General features: G+C 48.4%; 1 protein-coding gene and 1 long non-coding RNA gene across 2 annotated transcripts in view; both read left to right on the top strand.

The window, feature by feature from the left end:
* Positions 1 to 7,056: 7,056 nt before the first annotated feature.
* LOC105516042 lies at positions 7,057 to 8,102 on the top strand. The gene is made up of 2 exons (XR_001002429.1): positions 7,057 to 7,196; positions 7,824 to 8,102. It is a non-coding gene; the product is annotated as an uncharacterized LOC105516042 (long non-coding RNA).
* Positions 8,103 to 13,759: 5,657 nt separating this feature from the next.
* Positions 13,760 to 17,672, top strand: part of LOC105516092 (chymosin-like) — a 7,849-nt gene continuing 3,936 nt past the window's right edge. The window contains 4 exon segments of the mRNA XM_011948155.1: positions 13,760 to 13,828; positions 14,114 to 14,223; positions 16,129 to 16,279; positions 17,219 to 17,418. Of these exon segments, the coding sequence (XP_011803545.1) occupies positions 13,760 to 13,828; positions 14,114 to 14,223; positions 16,129 to 16,279; positions 17,219 to 17,418 (530 nt within the window).

The raw sequence follows: 17,672 nt of genomic DNA, 5'->3' as shown, positions 1-17,672 counted from the left end.
TGCTTTGACTGCTACCCCCAGTAGACCCACCCAGGATTTTACTGCATGCTGCAGCCCTCTTCATTCTGTAAACCACCCTGTGGAGTCAGTCTGTTCAGTTCAAGGTGAAGATTTTAACTCAGGCTATTTATAATTCCTGCAATGGAGCGGGTGTTAGTTTCAAAGCAGTCATGCCAGATGTCAACTTAGAAGTTGAGAGGGAGACAAGCGTTATTATAAATTAATGTTGCCAGTGATTAATATTTGATATTTTTAACACACATTCGTCTCAAAGGAAAAAAATCCTCTTTAATTAATGTGGCTAGATGTTGTGCAGTCCTTCCACTTACGTGGGATTACTGAAAATCTTTGGATATAGCTTTGGGCAAAAATCTGACGGAAGAAAATAATTGAATCCTGAAGTCAGAGTGAGAGTTTGATGCCCCTGTGTCTGTACACCTGTCTCCTTCCGCTGGGACTGTCGGGGTTGGGCGTCATCCGCAGTCTCCTTCCTCCTTCCATCCTTTCCCCTGGAGACCTCCTGCTCTCACTCTGGACTGGTCCAGGCTGGAGAAGCCACTGGTTGGTTCCATCATGGCCTGGGAATCTGCAGATTTTTCTTTAGTCTGGGCTTTGCCAGTATGTGAAGTGGCTCATCCTGTAGACTGTCACCGGGTGGGAGGAGAGGCTTGCCCTACAGACCTCTGCTATTTTGTCTGCACAGGGCAAAAAGAAATGGTTGGTCTTATTTCAAAGCTGGTATATTTCTCTCCACATTCACATTTCCTATATCTCTTGGAAAATGGCAAGTCCTGGCATCCCTAGCGTGGGTTCCCACAGTGGCACCAACTTGTGATATTATCTCTCTTTTCAAATGTTCCTGAACCCACCATTGATCTTGGCCTCCACTATACCTTCCTCAGAGTGGCCATCTGGTGGCTAGGGTTAGCATCTGACCTGCAGACAAGTTGGTCTGCAGGTCTCGGCCTGCATTATACTTAAAAAATAAATTGGGGCCAGGCAAGGTGGCTCACGTCTGTAATCCCAGCACTTTGGGAGGCCAAGGTGATCGGATCACAAGGTCAAGAGATCGAGACCATCCTGGCCGACATGGTGAAACCCCATCTCTACTAAAAATACCAATAAAATCAATACCAATAAAAATCAGCCGAGCCTGGTGGTGTGTGCCTGTAATCACAACTACTCAGGAGGGTGAGGCAGGAGAATCACTTGAACCTGGGAGGCAGAGGTTGCAGTGAGCCGAGATCACACCACTGCGCTCCAGCCTGGCGACAGAGCGAGTCTCTCTGAAAAAAAAAAAAAAAAAAAATTGGAAGGACACTGGGCCTCATGGCTCACGCCTGTTATCCCAGCACTTTGGGAGGCTGAGGTGGAGGATTGCTTGAGGCCAGGAGTTCGAGACCAGCCTGGACAACACAGGGAGACCTGTAAAATGGAACAATTTGAAAGAGAATTGAATTGCATTTTTTTTTCTTTTTTGATCTGGTTTCTCCTAAAATTATTTTTCTACATTTATTTCTAAATTTAGAATTTGAAGCACAATCTCTAGTATTATGTAGGCCCATATAATGTTACATGCCCACTCCTTAGTTTAGTAAAAACGGATATAATTTGGTAGAATCTCTGTCAGGTGATTTTTTTTTTTTAACATTGGCTAATATACCCTTCTCCATTACTTGCCTAGCCCCTGTGGTCATCCAGGCTTTCACTCTTGCCAGTGTCACTGGGCCTCATGTTTCTCATCTGTGAAATGAGGCCTGAGCAGGCTGGCGTAGAAAGATCATGGGTTTTGGAGTCGAACTGGTCCTGGATTGAAATCCTGGCAACACTGTGTTCTGATCTTGGAGCTGAGTAACAACTTAACTTCTTTAAGCTTCATTTTTCTCATTTGCAAAATATAGGTAATAGCAACTACCCTGCATGCTCTTGTTGATGATTAGATGAGAGGAGAATAATAAGAGCTTGCATTCATTGAGTGCCTGCTGTTGCCAGGCACCTTGCATGGCCTCGTTGATCATCACAAAAATCCTACAAGGTAGAAGACGTTTCCAGATGAGGACGCTGAGGCTGGGAGGGAGGGATAACCGCCACAAGGGCAGAGCAGGGGCGCTGAGCACACAGTGGGCACTCAGGGACCCAGCGCTGTGTAAGAGACATTGCCAAGGTCACCTCTAGTCCTGAAAACCCCATGACTCAGACCCTGTCCCTCCCCTTTTCACAGTGACCAGGCCCCCAGAACCCATGCCAGGGAGGAGCGAGTTTTGCAGATGTTCAAAGAGAGAACATAAAACCTGAAGTTGTCCCTCTTAGTATTCTGAGTTTTCAAAAGGTGCGTATTCCTTCCATTCATTAGATTATAGTTTATGATATTTGGTTCACAAGAGTGTATTTATTGTTATTTACAAGTAAACCTATTTTTTACTGTGTTGCATACATGACATAGAAGTTACCATTTTAACCATTTTTAAGCGTTTAGTTCAGGAGCATTGAGTAAATTCATGTTCTTGGGCAAACATCACCACCATCCATTTCCAGAACGTTTTCATCTTCCCAGACTGAAACTCTGAACCCATTAAACAATAAATCCCCATTCTCTCCCTGCTCCCAGCTCCTGGAAGCCACCCTACTTTCTGTCTCTGAATTTGACTCCTCTGTGTGCGTCATATAAGCGGAATCATACAGTATTTGTCTTTCTGTGACTGGCTTATTTCACTTAACATAGCATCTTCAAGGTTCATCAATTTTGTAGCACGTGTTAGAATGTCCTTTCTTTTTAAGACTGAATAATATTCATATATATATATATGTATACACACATACACACACATACACACACACATACACACACACAGACATACACACACACAGACATACACACACATGCCACATTTTGTTTATCCATTCCTCTGTGGAGGGACACTTGATCCTACTTTTTGGCTATTGTGAATAATGCTGCTACAAACATGGGTGTACAAATATCTTTTTGGGACCCGGCTTTCAATTCATCTGAGTGAACTGAAGAATCCCACAAGTGGGATTGTTGAATCATACAGTGTTCTACTTTTAATTTTTTGAGGAATTGCCGTACCGTTTTCCATAATGGCTGCACCGTTTCACATGCATACCTGCAATATACAAGGTTTCCAGTTTCTCTGCGTATTTGCTGACACTTGTTGTTTTCTCTCCTTTCCTTTCTTCCCTTTTTCCTTCCCTCGCTCCTTCTTTTCCTTCCTTCCCTCCCTCCTTTCCCTTCCTTCCTCCCCTCCTTCCTTCCTTTGATAGCCGCCATCCTAATGTGTGTGATGTGATATCTCATTGTGGTCTTGATTTGTATTTCCCTAATAATTAGCGATGTTGAGCAAATTTTCATGTTTCTTGGCCATTTGTATCTCTTCTTTGAAGAAATCACTTCTATTCAAGTCATTGGCCCGTTTAAAAATCAAGTCATGGCCAGGCACAGTGGCTCATGCCTGTAATCCCGGCACTTTGGGAGGCCAAGGTGGGTGGATCAAGAGGTCAGGAGTTCAAGACCATCTTGGCCAAGATGGTGAAACCCCGTCTCTACTAAAAATACAAAAATTAGCCAAGTGTGGTGGTGGGCACCTGTAATCCCAGCTACTCGGGAGGCTGAGGCAGGAGAATCACTTGAACCTGGGAGGCAGAGGTTGCAGTGAGCCAAGTAGACACCACTGTGCTCCAGCCTGGGCAACAGAGCAAGACTCCCTCTCAAAGAAAAAGAAAAAAAAAAAAAGAAAAAAATCAGGTTATTTGTTTTTTGTTGTTGTTGTCATTGTTGAATTGTAGAAGTTCTTTACATATTCTGGATATTAGCCCCTATCAGATATATGATCTGCAAACATTTTCCCCCATTCCACAGGTAGCCTTTTCATTTTGTTGATGTGTGTCATTTCATGCACAATTTTTTAATTTTGATGTAGTACAATTTGTCTATTTTCCCCTTTGTTTTTTGTGCTTTTGGTGTCATATTAAGAAGACCTCACCAAATCTAATATTATGAAGATCTTAAACGTTAGATTTTGAACAAGTTTTCCTTCCCAACTACTAAGCGATTCCTTACAACTTTCTTTCTTTATTTTTGAGACAGGGTCTTGCTCTATTGCCCAGGCTGGAGTGCAGTGGTGCCATCTTGGCTCATTGCAGCCTCTACCTCCCTGGCTCAAGCAATCCTCCCTCAGCCTCAGCCTCCTGAGTAGCTGGGATTACAGGCACGCATCACTACCCCTGGCTAATTTTTGTATTTTTTCTACAGACAGGGTCTCACTATGTTGCTAAGGCTGGTCTCGAACTCCTGGGCTCAAGTGATCCACCTGCTTCTGCCTCCGGAAGTGATAGGATTACAGATATGAGCCACTGTGCCAGCACAAACTGGGTTTACAAAACAAATCATTCATGATCTCAAGATGTGTGACGCAGTGCTCATGCCTCATTGTCCTGCAGAGGGCTCGTGTTCGGCATGTCCCTCTTCGTCATCCCATTTTAGGACTGCCCTGTCCAGTCACCGTGCCTAGGTGTAACGTGGTGGTAGGGACAGAGCTGGAAGGGACCTGCTTCCTACCACAGAAACTTCTCACCCCATCCTCCTCCCTCCCACTCTGCTTTTCTCTTCTTTTTACTTTCCTACCTGAAAAATACTCCGAAATGGGATTTAGGACCTGTCTGCTAACCCCGCTTCCCTGCAGCCCCCAGTGAATCCAAATTCACATGCCTGTTTCCAGAGCCGGGCCCTGGGCTGTGAGTAACCAGCTCTGTCCCTGTCTAGGTTCCACCTTCTTCCCTCTGGACATGCTGGGTGGCATGTGTCAAATTTATAAATATGATTTTGGAGAGGTCTTTGGATTATCTCAATCTTTAAAATCTTTTTATTTAGACATAATTTCAAACTTGCAGAAAGAGTCCCTACATACCTTAACCCAAATATCGGTAATGTTGACACCTCACCACATTTGCATTATTTTTCTGTCCGCTATTCCTCCCTCTCCCCTTCCCCCCTCCTTTTCCCTCTCTCACTGTCTCTAGATATTAAAATACATGTTATAATATATGATATATTTATATATTTTATGTATAAAATAAAACTTAAGTATCATATATAAAATATATAATTATCTTTTTTTATATATGTATAAAGAAAACACACATCTATATAAGTTATATAGAAGATATATGTATGTTTTTCTTCCCCTGGATCTTTTAGGAAGCAAGTTGCAGACATAATACTCTTTTTGTTTTTTTTTTTGAGACTTAGTTTTACTCTTGTTGTCCAGGCTGGAGTGCAATGGCACAGTCTCGGCTCACTGTAACCTCTGCCTCCTGGTTCAATCAATTCTCCTGCCTCAGCGTCCCAAGTGGCTGGGATTACAGGCAGCCGCCTCCCCGCCTGGCTAATTTTGTATTTTTGGTAGAGATGGGGTTTCACCATGTTTGCCAGGCTGGCCTTGAACTGCTGACCTCAAGTGATCCACCTACCTCAGCCTCCCAAAGTGCTGGGATTATAGGCATGAGCCACTGTGCCCGGCCTGACATAATATGCTTTACTTCAGTATTCCCCCCAAATCAAGGATATTTTCTTGTAAATATTAACATGAAAATTGGTACAAATACAGAAGTCAGGAAATTAACATCAGAACAATACTATCATCTGATCTAGACTATTTTGTCAATTGTTCTAATCATGCCCTTTAGAGCAAAAGGAACATTGCTTTGGATTCTCTCTTGACACACAGGCAAGAGTGGGCTAGGGCCACGACCAGCAGCCAGGAGGCTGGGTAGCCTCGGTCTTCCTCTCTGTGGTGGAGTCCAGTGGAGACTCTGCACCGCACCCTGGGTGAGAGAGCAAAGCCTGGTCCTGCCAGTGGCTGCCCAGGAGGAAAGTAGCCTTCATCTCCTGCTTTCCACTCATCACCTCCTCTGCTTCCAGACATCTGCCCCCATCTCCGCGGTGCCTGCTGGGCACTGCAGTGACAAAGCTGCAAGAGTCAGCCCTGACTTCGTGTTGTCGCCATTCAGGGCACTCATTCTAGAGTCATGCTACCTAAGTCTGAATCCCGGGCCTGCCCCTTATTGACTGTGTGATCTTGGGCAGGTTATTGAACGGATCTGTGCTTCACTTCCCTTAAAATGAGACAGATAGTACCTCAATTACAGGATTGTGGTGATCTGTGACTGGGAAGAAGTGATTTTATACATATAAAGGGCTTAGGATGCTGCCTGGTCAGCAGCAGTGCTCGCCAGCATTCACTATTATGTGATCAAGCTTGATGCCTTGCTAAGGGGGCAGCTGAATCTCTCCTCACCACTTCCCAAATTATCTTGAAATGTTGGTGACAGGAGCATCATGAAGCTAATGTCTAGTTCTCAAGTTGGGAGCATCAAAGAGGATCCAGACTAGGGACAGGAGGATCTCCCAGGAATCATCTCGTCTCTCGCTCTGTATCTAAGTCAGCATCTCAGTGTTACCTTGATCAGTGCAGCACCTGTCAGCCGGGTTTCCTGGCTAGACCTGCCCAGGGATGTGCTAGCTGCTCCCCAGGACCAGCCCCATTATATTCCTTCTAGCCAGCTGTTCTGAAATTTATACCTGGGGTTTGTTTTAATTAGGTATGGTAGGACATGCAGACATGGACATGATTGTCACGAAGGAAGAAGTTTATACGTACAGACCCCTAGACATAGGAGGCATGTAGGGCCACATGGGGAAGCACTGGGGTCAGTCAGGAGGTGGAGGTCGTGGGGGAGTTGTCTGGGATGGTCAAGGGAAAGGAAAGTGTGACATACGGCCTTTATTGCATTGTTACGTGAAGGAATGGGTGACGCAGGGTAGGTCTTCTGAATAAGCTTAGAACTGTATAGTTTGAGTAATTTCGGCGGACTCTGGGCTAGAGGAGTGGTATTTGACCCTGGGGTGGTTTAGGGCAGGGAGAAAATTGGCTTGCTCTTTGAGAGTTTGATAAAGGAGAGGGTTGGGGGTGTGGGCTCTGGGTGGGTTGGTTTGTATATCAAAGACACGCTCACAAGGGAGTCATTTGCCATCCCTAGGAATTAGCTAGTCCTGTGAGGGGCAGTCTGTCAAGGATCAAGGCCCCAGATGCCAGGGCATCAAGAATATGGAAAATCAGAGAACATGGTCAATATACCAGCTCATCCCTGGATGAAGTTCCCTGCCCTTCCTCATAAAGGCGAGTGCTCTACTCTCCCTTCCCCAGTGGCACCGGTCCATAAGCCAAGAAAAGGACTCATGCATTGAATTATACTTAGTTGCCTACGCGTCTGTGTGTTCCACTGGACTACAAGCTCCCTCGGGGCAGGGAGAGGAACTTACTCACCTCTACATGCTTAGTACTTGGCACAAGGGCCAGGTGACCTCATTGGCAGAGAGGAGGAGTTATAGCTGTGGCGGGCCACAGGCCACTGACTGTTCATACGTGGGTCACCTGGGCACTTACTCCCTGATTTCGGCTGCTGGAGACCTCTTTTGGGAAGGAAGTCCCATGGCCTCATTTGCTTACCTCTGTATGTAGCTGTTGAGTGAATGGGAGGATGAATTTAACATTTACTGAGTGCCTATTGTAGGTTAGGCATTGTTCTAGGTGTTTAGAGTTACAGAGATAATTCAGACAAAATTCATACCCTTGAGTTCTTAGTCCAGAGGGAGGCTGATGTGTAAGCCATCACTCAGCAGTGAGATAAGCACTCTGAGAACATCCCAGACCGAGGAGCAAACTGTGCTGGTGGTGGAGTGGGTGGTTATTGCAGACAATGTGGGTGGGCTCAACAGCACCTGATTGTCTGCTTCCACTATACAGACAAAAAAGTGCAATCCTCAGTTTTCCAGCCTACCTTGTAGCTGGGAGCTATAAAATGAAGTTCATCAGGCATGAGCAGTCTGCTGGTACTGTGTCTTCCCACTTCCCCTTCTTCTTGCTTTGAGATGGCATGTGATGTTTGGTGCTGTAATAGCCATTTACAGCCATAAGGAAAAGGCCAAATGAATTGTAGTGGTGTCCATTGAACCAATTCCAATTCCATATTTTTCTGGACTTTTTGTTTTGTGAGAAAAATAAACTGCTATTTAAACCACCGTAGTCAGATTTTTCAATTACTTGCAGCCAAACTTGTTCCTAATTGATCTCATAGGAGATATAAGAAAAGGCTTCACACAGGACATACCATTTTCTAAAATTATTTCTTTATTTATTTACAAGAGAGATGGGGTCTCATTATGTTTCCCAGGCTGCTCTTGAACTCCTGGGCTCAAATGATCCTCCTGCCTCAGTCTCTCAAATTGTTGGGATTCCAGGCGTGAGCCACTGAGCCCCTGCCCAGCCCATAGGACATATCTTTTGAGCATAATCTTGAAGAAGATGGGTAGGCAGAAAATAGAGAGAAGGGCATTAGAGCAGAGGTATAGCATAGGTAAAAGCACAGTGAGGGGAGAAGTTGCATGTCACATTGAAACGAATAAAAAAGTATTAGGTAAGTTTCTCCAAGATGGAGAGGAGGTGGGGAGGGTGTTCCAATCTCAATGAAGCACTGAGCAGAGTGTGGAGACAGGGTCATGCATGTCATGATTGAGGCATGATGAGTGTTTGTGCCTGTTACTGTCTGGGAAGCTGCAGAGATGAGGCTGGGAAAGTGGATGGGGCCACACTCCTGGTGGTCAGGAGCTTGGTTTGCAGGTCTCTGCTGGTAAAAGCTCCTGAGATGGGAGTGGCCTGATGAGGTGCTGGTTGACCAACCTATGGGCTTCTCTCTGCTGGGTGCTGCCCTCCCTGCCCAGAGGCCTGCGTGGTAGTTGTGGTAATTGCCTTTTCTCCTTCCTTCTATCCCCCTCTCCCTTCCCATTCAGGAACCAGGAATGGGTTTCACTATTGCTATTTCTCAGAACTAATAATATGCTCTTCCATGAGCAGGGTGGGGTCCACGCCCCATTCTTTCTCCCAAGAGGACTTGGCAATTCCATGATGCATTGAGCAGAGGTTTCCAGGGCTCAGGCCACTTAATGCAGAACAAATAACTGTGCAGGTATGGAGGCTGGGAGTTATTCTCACCCAAATGTTCTGCTGACCTCAGCACATGGACAGGCCATTACACCATGCACAGGGGCCATTTCACGGGGAGGAAGAAGGGTGGGGATTTCTACAAATGTGCAGGGCGATGCTTGTTAGGTCTCCACCTCCTGGGGTCTCTTCCACTTGAGCCATTGCTCTCTATTTGTCCTACAGTAAATGCCCCAGGGCCCCTTAGTCTCCTTCAGGCTCTGAGGCTTTTCAAGTGTGGACATGATTCAACCATCTTTTGCTAATTGCAGAATTCTAAAAATTCTAACAAGTTTTTAGAAAAGCCATGATAAGATTTCATCACTGGTTACCTGGTGCTGGAGGGGGATGACTCCCCTTGGTCTAGATTCCTTGAGCCTGGGGACTGACCCACAAAGTGGCTATAACAAATCAGTGCCCAGGGACACCCCGTTTTGTTAGCTGTGGTAGTTATCTGTACAGGTCTGCAGCAACCTCAATTCTTGCCTCCCCAGAAAAAAGAATTCAACTGAGGGGCAAAAGAGCAGAAGGAGAGACCAAGGTAAGTTTTAGAGCAGGAGAGAAAGTTTACTAAAAAGCTTTAGTGCAGTAAGGAAAGGCAGGAAAGTACTCTTGGAAGAGGGCCAAACAGGCGACTTGAGACCAAGTGCGTGGCTTGACCTCGTGACTTGGGGTTTTATACGTTGGCATACTTCCGGGATCTTGCATATTTCTCCCGACACCTGAGAGCTTATTGGGAAGCTGCTGATCACCAGTTCCAAGTGTTTTCAATCAACTAGGAGACTGCCTGTTGCTGGTGCTGGCTGTGACCAATTATTACTTTAGAGAGACAGTTAACAACAGCCTGATGGTCAGCAAACACTCCTGACGTGTGTGTGGAGAGTCTTCTCCTGCCGTACGCACACCTGGCTGGCTACCTGTAACCCCTTGATCTCCACTGCTGATCTCCACTCAAACATGAGCACCAATAAAGCCAATTCAAGTCAATTTCTTGAGCATCTTCTATGCATTTGCTATGGACACAGAGACTAGGGATCCCACAATTGGATGGGAGATGGAAGGATCTAATGCGTGACCCCACTGTGAAAAGCGCTTGAGGAGGAAGTCCAACGGGATGATGCCATGTGCTGCAGGGGGCCAGGTGGCAGGGAGTACAGACCCTGGGAGTGCATGTGTGACCATCCTGGGCTCAAGTCCTTGGTCAACTACCAAGTGGTGTGACCTTGAGCAAGTTACTTCTCCGTGTCTCATTTTCCTCTTCCAAAGGCTCGAGGCAGAGATACTGAGAGGGTCATGTAAGGATCAAAGATAAGAGTATCAAGTGCTGGCATGTGTTTGGCTTTCTATAAATATGACTCACAAATGACTACAGTTGTGTGACTCTGAATGACTCACCTCAATCTCCGGTCCTATTTCCTCATCTGTAAAATGTGAGATTTTTTTTTTTTTTTTTTTTTTTTTAGATGGGGCCCCCCCCTTTTGCCCATTGCCCAGGCTGGAGTGCAGTGGCCGGATCTCAGCTCACTGCAAGCTCCGCCTCCAGGGTTTACACCATTCTCCTGCCTCAGCCTCCCGAGTAGCTGGGACTACAGGCGCCCGCCACCTCGCCCGGCTAGTTTTTTGTTTTTTTAATAGAGACGGGGTTTCACCGTGTTAGCCAGGATGGTCTCGATCTCCTGACCTCGTGATCCGCCCGTCTCAGCCTCCCAAAGTGCTGGGATTACAGGCTTGAGCCACCGCGCCCGGCCTCAAAATGTGAGATTTACAAGCTCACGGCGCTAGTCCAAATCTCAGGTGTGTACAGAGCAGCAGGTCTTTTTGTCTTTTGTAAATCAATCGAATTTCTGCAGTGTGCCCCCATCTTCCAAGAGCACAGAAAGGGGTGGCTGAGTCTGGCATCCAGGGCCATCGTCCAGGAGAATTTGTTGCTGAGTCAGGCTGGTGGTGCATCCCTCCCTTCCTCCCCCACTGACCCTCCTGCCTATCCCTGCCTTCCTCCCCAGGGTTGAGGGGAAAATAAATCTTGGTCATTTTTGTCAATGCCCCATTGTTGTGCTTTGATCCAGTTGACTCTCCAGCATGCCAGGTCTTTGTTGTCCCTGCCCCAGCCCCCGTTGTTTCCGTGCCCTGTCTGGGCCAACCCAATCTTCTGGAAGCTGCCTTAGTCATACTCCTCCAGACAGGCCACACAGCCGCTCTTCTCTGGGCTTTCCACTTCCCTGGGCTACCACCATGGAGCAGGGCTCAAGGCCCTGCCACCCAAGACCTGCCTGTCTCTCTTGCTTCTTTCTGCATCCTCCAAGGAGCCTTGGGTTCTCACATGGGCTTAGGTTTCAGGCAACAGTGCCCTGAAAACCCTGCAGGTGACTTCTGCTTTCTGCTCTGCGCACACCTTTTGTGAGGCAAAGAAAGGCAGAGCAGGCTTTTCCTTTCATGAGATAAAGAGAAAGCAGAAAACAGACTTTCTACATAAGTAAGACTCTCAGAATATTATTCAGCCCACTAAAAATCTATCATATTTAGGGTATATTTACTTAGTGTCAGACACTATGCATTTACTCCTTTAAAAATCTCCATTTCACAGATGAGCAAACAAGTTTAGAATGCTTAACTAAGTTTCCAAGTCACCCAGCTAATAAAAAGTGGAGCTGGAATATAAACTTGGGTCTCTTTGACTCTTCTTAATTCTATCACATGACCTTCCCTGCACCCTAAAAGTTTTTGCAGTTCTTGGCCTGCTGGGATAAGCTCTCCTAATGCTTTGTGCTCTCTGGGTCAGGGTTGCTAATAGTGTGCAACTGAATGCTGTTAGACGGATTCCAATCTTGTGAACAAACACACAGCAACCAGTGCTAAGGGATCTTTGATTCTTGGCTTTGAGAGTCACCTTCCAGTGGAAGAGTTGGCTGACCCTGATGTCCAGGGTCTGTATTCAGGAGACTTTGTTGCTGGGTTCAGGCTGGGTCACTGGTGACATGAGGCAGAGTGGTGCAGCCCTTCTTCCTCTTGATCTTGCTAATCCCAGAGAACCCTAGCCCTAGATGCTGCAGACAGGGCCCATTGCACATGGATATTACTATCCTGAGGGGTGCCCAGAGGTGGGGAGGAGTGAGCTTGAAGCAGAGCTGCTTTCACACCTGATATTGTAAACACATTGAGCCTGTGGTGTTGTGTGCAGTGTGTTAGACTAGGAGTCTCAGGACAGTTCCAAGCTCTGTCTTCATTACAGGCCAACCCTTTGACCTCTCTGAGCCACCATCTCCTTGTCTGCAGGACATCATAAGGATGTCACCTGCTACTTCTCCGGCTGCTTCTCAAAAGCAGTGGCAAGGCCATGCACTCATTCATTTGCTTAACGAAACATTCCTTGAGCACCTACTATGCATCACACTTGGTTCTGGTGTGGCAGGAAGCACTGCTCAGAGGCAGGGCCATCACTGTGGGGCATGCAGGACCTGGTTTGGCAGGGCGGTCTCCTCAGGGAAGAAATCGGGAAGCAAGCTGTGCTATTTAGCGTTGACTTTGATCTCTGCTTCTGGCATCTGGGGAGGGTGGGTGCCACAAGACAGCTGGATGTGTTTGTGGCCACTTCCCAGGGCATGGGGAGTGGCAGTGTCCTGGCCTTCTGGGGACCTGGCCATCAGTTTTGTGAAGGGATGTGGCAGGGTGGGAGGCATTGCCATGGCGGGGATTAGGTCTCGCTGCATTCCTAATTCTGCTATGAAACATCAGTTCTGTTGACTGGCCTACTAAATCTCCCTCCTGAGGCCCTTGCAAATCAAATGTATGCAACTCCAGAGCCCGTCCCTTCCCACATGCCAGCCTCTTTGGCTGCTCCTGCCTGCCCTTTCGTACGTCCCCACCAGGCCTCCCTCTCCACGTGGACATCTGTCCTGCCAGGCATCGGGTGGCTGGCATTGTGCTCTCCCACTCTCCCATGGACCTAAAGCCCTTGCCTTCCTATTTTGCCCACCACCTAACCCTTACACAGTCCTGATTTGCCAGCGTTAGCCTGCCCTGGTCCTTGGAACATGATCTTCTCCATCAGCTTCATGGCCACAGCCTTTGTTTTCCTTCTTATCCTGACTCTCTCTCTGGCTACAAGCCTCAGAGAATCTCTGGCCTAGACTCCAGGGGTCTCTACTCAACATACCCCTGCACATGTGCTTCTGAGGGGCTCTGTCTGCACACTCTAATGGGACTCAGAGGCTGAGTCTTGACCTAAGCTGTTCCTTACCCTATCACTGCCATATTTCCCTTCTTCTATGCGGGGACACTTGTCTGCCTTCCTGGTTCAGCCCTGCCCCGTTCTTCCAATGCCAGTGTGATCTGACATCGATTTACCCCTCCCCTCCTCAGTACCCTTCCGCTGTGGAGCAGGGCCTATGTCCCTAGGGGTGCATGTGCCTCGGGCCTGCCTTCTCTCTTAGACTGTGCTCTGTAGGAGTGGAGGCCACAGCTGCTCTGTGCTCTAAACCCCAAGCTCCACTCACGGGGATGACAGAATGAACAATTCCTCTCTGCCACAGATGCCAGTTTGGGGGAAGACCGAGTCCCCCTGCCACTGCAAAACTGGGCTGGGGGCAGATTCATGGATAGGGCAGGCTACCAGCTTCCGGTGGAGTCAGATCGCGGGGGGAGAGCAGATAAGGCTGGAGTGGGATCTGCGGGGAACAGGCCTCTTACAGAGCATAAGGTGGAACATGGAACACATTTCTGGCAGCGCCTCCCCTGTGTTGGCTCGAGAAGTCCCGTCTGCAAGTGGGGAGCAGGTCAGAGAGGCCTGTGTTGACATTTCTCAGCCCGAAGACCAGGCATGTGTATCTTTCAACTTTGAAGTCCCTGGAATACAGATATTCTGAGATAACACTCAGAATACCTAAGACCCATGCTGATAAGAGCCACAGATGGCCTGACTCAGTGTGAGTGGTCCTTATCAGCATGGGTCTTAGGTATCCTGAGTGCTCTCTCACTGTATTTGTGGAGTGACCTACAGTCAGGAGCTATCTCTGAAGTCTGGGCTTCCAGCCACAGGACACCTGGCTCCCTCTATAAAGGCTGTGGAGTGGGCTCTGGCTGGAGCAGTGGCTAGCCTGCGGTCCAGGAGGAGGTGCCTCGTGGTGCTCCTTGCAGTCTTTGCTCTCTCTGAGGTCAATGCCATCACCGGGTGAACATCAGAGCCCAGGGGAGGGCAAGGGCATCTCATCGTCCTCTCTGGGAGGTCTGTCCTTGGTCTTCCAGCCATTGGTCCCCCAGGGAGTCTTGGGAGAAGTGCTGCAAGTTCCCAGGATAACAGCTCCCTGTCAGTCTTGCCTTTGCATGCTGGGAACTTTGCTTCTGTTTACTCCAGGACTTCACAGTGTGGTGAAAAGAATAGGGAGCCAGATGGGCAACTGGGGGAATAGGGCATGGCTCTGGAGTGAAACTGCCTGGGGTTTGATCCCCAGCTGCATCACTAACTTAACTCTCTGTGTCTCAGTTTCCTCCTCTGTTCATAAAATTTGAATAATAGTAGTGTCCATCTCATAGGGATGTTGTGAGGAGAGTTAATATTTAAAAAAGGCTTCAAACAGTGCACACTGTGAGAGCTATATATGTATTTCTTAAACAAAATAAAGTTCTCTATTATACTATGTCCTTTGTGGGTGAAGATCCCAGGTTCTCCTCCCAAAATAATAACTGACATTGATTGAGCCGTTTGCTCCTAGGTGCCAGGCACTCCACTAAGCCATGAATCCTCACAGATTAAGTAGATATTATCATTTGCATTTTACAGATGAGACACAGTTGTTTAGAAAGAGTTTCTAAGGAGGGTCCCTGAGCTGTCTGAGGCTGCATGACTAGTAATGGAGGAGCTAGGACTCAGCCTCTGGTGGACTTGCACTCTTTCCATGACATCACACATTAATCTGCAGGTGCTCAGGTTTGAGTCTGGTCAAATCCTGAGCACAGAGAAGCCCTGATCCCGCCCTGAGAAATCTGGATCCCTGAAAAGGGGTCAGGGTGCCTTCAACTGGCTAGGAATCTTTGTGGCGGTCCTGAAAATACAGTTCCTCCAGGTCCCAGGGTCGCTATCTGCCCCAGCACTTGGGATGTGAACAGCTGCCATTGTATATGGCTCTCAAAGCACGTCTCAGCAGTCTCACAGAGGAGGACCACGTGATTCTTAGAAGTACACGGGACCATGGGAATCACCAAGTTCTACTTCTATCTACAGGAGAGGAAACTAAGGACCAGAGAGGTTAAGCCACAGGGCTAATCAAAGGCAGGGCCAGGAGAACGGCTGGAAAGGAAGGAGTTAACCTAAGGGAGCTAAAGCTCAGAGGGCTTTGGGGAGCCACCCAAGTTGACACAGATAGGGCAGCACCAGGTCTAGAACCAGCTTCTGCATTTCCTCTCTTGATCTCTCCACTGTTGATCTGCCTCCATCATCTAAAACTCAAGCTCCCTCAGGAGGCCCCTGTGAGACCAGGCTCTGTGCTGAGAACACTGAGAATTTTCCACTCATCTTAGGGTAAAAGCTATCCAGAGAGTGGAGAAAGGGGATTGGCAGAGGGCAGGATCATTGTCTTAGCATTTGCCAGCATGTGGGAGACATCGTTTTTAACTGCAGACAGTGCGCTCCCGGTGGGCAGAGATGGTGTCCTTTCCAATATTGTGTGCCCCATGCCCTGTGCAGTGTCTGGCACAGCAAGAATTTGGTGACTGAATGAGTGATAATGTGCTTAGTGCCTTTCAAACCATGGGTTTCGAAACTCATTAGTGAGTTGCAAAATACCTCTAATGGGTCTCCACCAGCATTAGAAAAAGAGAAAGCCATAGAAAACATGAGAGTGCACTGCAGTTAGTAAGGATAGGCAGTGATTTTTGAGCTGATGTAAAGTACATTTCTTACTTTGAGTTATGATTAAAAAAATGTTTGAAAGCCATTGGCCTGGGGTCAGTGGGCCATTGATCAGAAAGCTGGCTGGGAACAGAGTGTAGGGAGTGGTTTATGGAGCCCACTTCCAGGAGGCTGGGCAGCCTGCGGGAGATGCACACCCTCCTTATGAATTCTTCCCCATCTCCTTAGGGTTCCTCTGCACAAAGGGAAGTCGCTGAGGAGGACCCTGAAGGAGCACGGGCTCCTGGAAGACTTCCTGAGGAATCACCATTATGTGGTCAGCTGGAAGCACTCCAACTCTGGGGTGGTGGCCAGCGAGTCTCTGACCAACTACCTGGATGTGAGTGGCTCCGCTAGCTTTTCCACTAACGAAGTGGAAAGCGTCCCTCTGCCCCTGCCTCACCACGGCTGTTCCTCTTCAAGAAATCTCGGAGCCTGTGGTAGAGGCAGTCTCCCTGCTCTCAGTCACCACCACAAGAGGCTGGCCGACCCAGCAAAGGCAGTGCTCCTGCCTGCCAGCTCTGAAGGCCACCACCAGGAGGGTCTGAGCTCAGGCGCCTTCCTCACACAACATCCCCCAGGGTGCATGAACTGCCTCCCCCTTCCCCCAACCACCATCCCAACCTCGCACCCTTGCACCTGCCTTCCTGGCCCTGGGAAGCTCTGTCTTAGTCTGACTCAGCAGGTATGGAGAGGGCAGGTGCTATTCTGCAGCTGTCCAGGACGCGGCCACCGGCTTGCTCTTCCTCCCACCCAGGACCCGGGCAGGAGCACCCCTGGTGCCTGTTCTTTCCTGGAGTTTGTCTTTCCCTCAGCTGTCACTCTAGCCAGTAAACAATCAGACTTTTTTCTATTCTGTGCTCTCATTTCCTTATCTAGGTCATTTTTGCTGGCCGCCCCCAGCCTCTGCTCTGACAGTAGGGAGAGCTGGCAGGGAGGCACATGTGGCAGGGGCCACTTGGGCCGGGACTTGGGGCCCACACCTAGCTTATGCCGCACCTCTCTGTCCAGATTTCTTTTTGCCCTGGCAGGGGTGGCCCATGTCCCACCCGGGCAGGATTTAAGTTTAGGACCCAGGTCTGCTTCTGAGGCTGATTCCAGTAGTGGTTGCAGGGCTTGTGGGAGGATGAGGCCAAGTGTGGCTGGGGGTGGGAGCCCAGGTGAGGGCTGGAGGTCCAGAACCCTCTTCAGTATCTTCCCCCTCCTTCCATTTCTTCCCCCTTGAGGCACCCAGGCCTCTGGGCAGAAAGTTCAGGGCCTCCACATGATTGTCCTGCAGGTCTCCAACATTGTGGACCCCCACCAGACTGTGGGCCTGAGCACCCAGGAACCTGGTGACATCTTCACCTACTCTGAGTCTGACGGGATCCTGGGGCTGGCCTGTCCCTCTCTTGCCTCTGTGTAGTCAGTGCCCATGTTTGACAACATGATGCAGAGGCACCTGGTGGCCCAAGACCTGTTCTCAGTCTGCATGAGCAGGTAGGAGCTGTGCCCAGCTGGGGCGTAAGTTCAATGTCCTTGTAAGGACTGCCAGCTGAGGAGAGTGTCCACTCCTCGGGGACGCTGCAACTCAAGGGTAGTCGCCAGCATCCAAGCAAACCTTCTCCTTTCCAGGCACATCCAACCTCTTGTCCAAAGGCCCATGATACAGTCATTTATGCAGCCAGAGTTCACTGGACCAAAATTTGACTTTCCTTTCGGGCATTCAAAAAACAAAGCCCAATCCCACCTCT

Source organism: Colobus angolensis, unplaced genomic scaffold (assembly GCF_000951035.1).
Source record: "Colobus angolensis palliatus isolate OR3802 unplaced genomic scaffold, Cang.pa_1.0 Scaffold273, whole genome shotgun sequence".
Classification (NCBI taxonomy): Eukaryota; Metazoa; Chordata; class Mammalia; order Primates; family Cercopithecidae; genus Colobus; species Colobus angolensis.
Note: the sequence above shows the minus strand (reverse complement) of the source record. Positions and strands in the feature narration are given on the sequence as shown.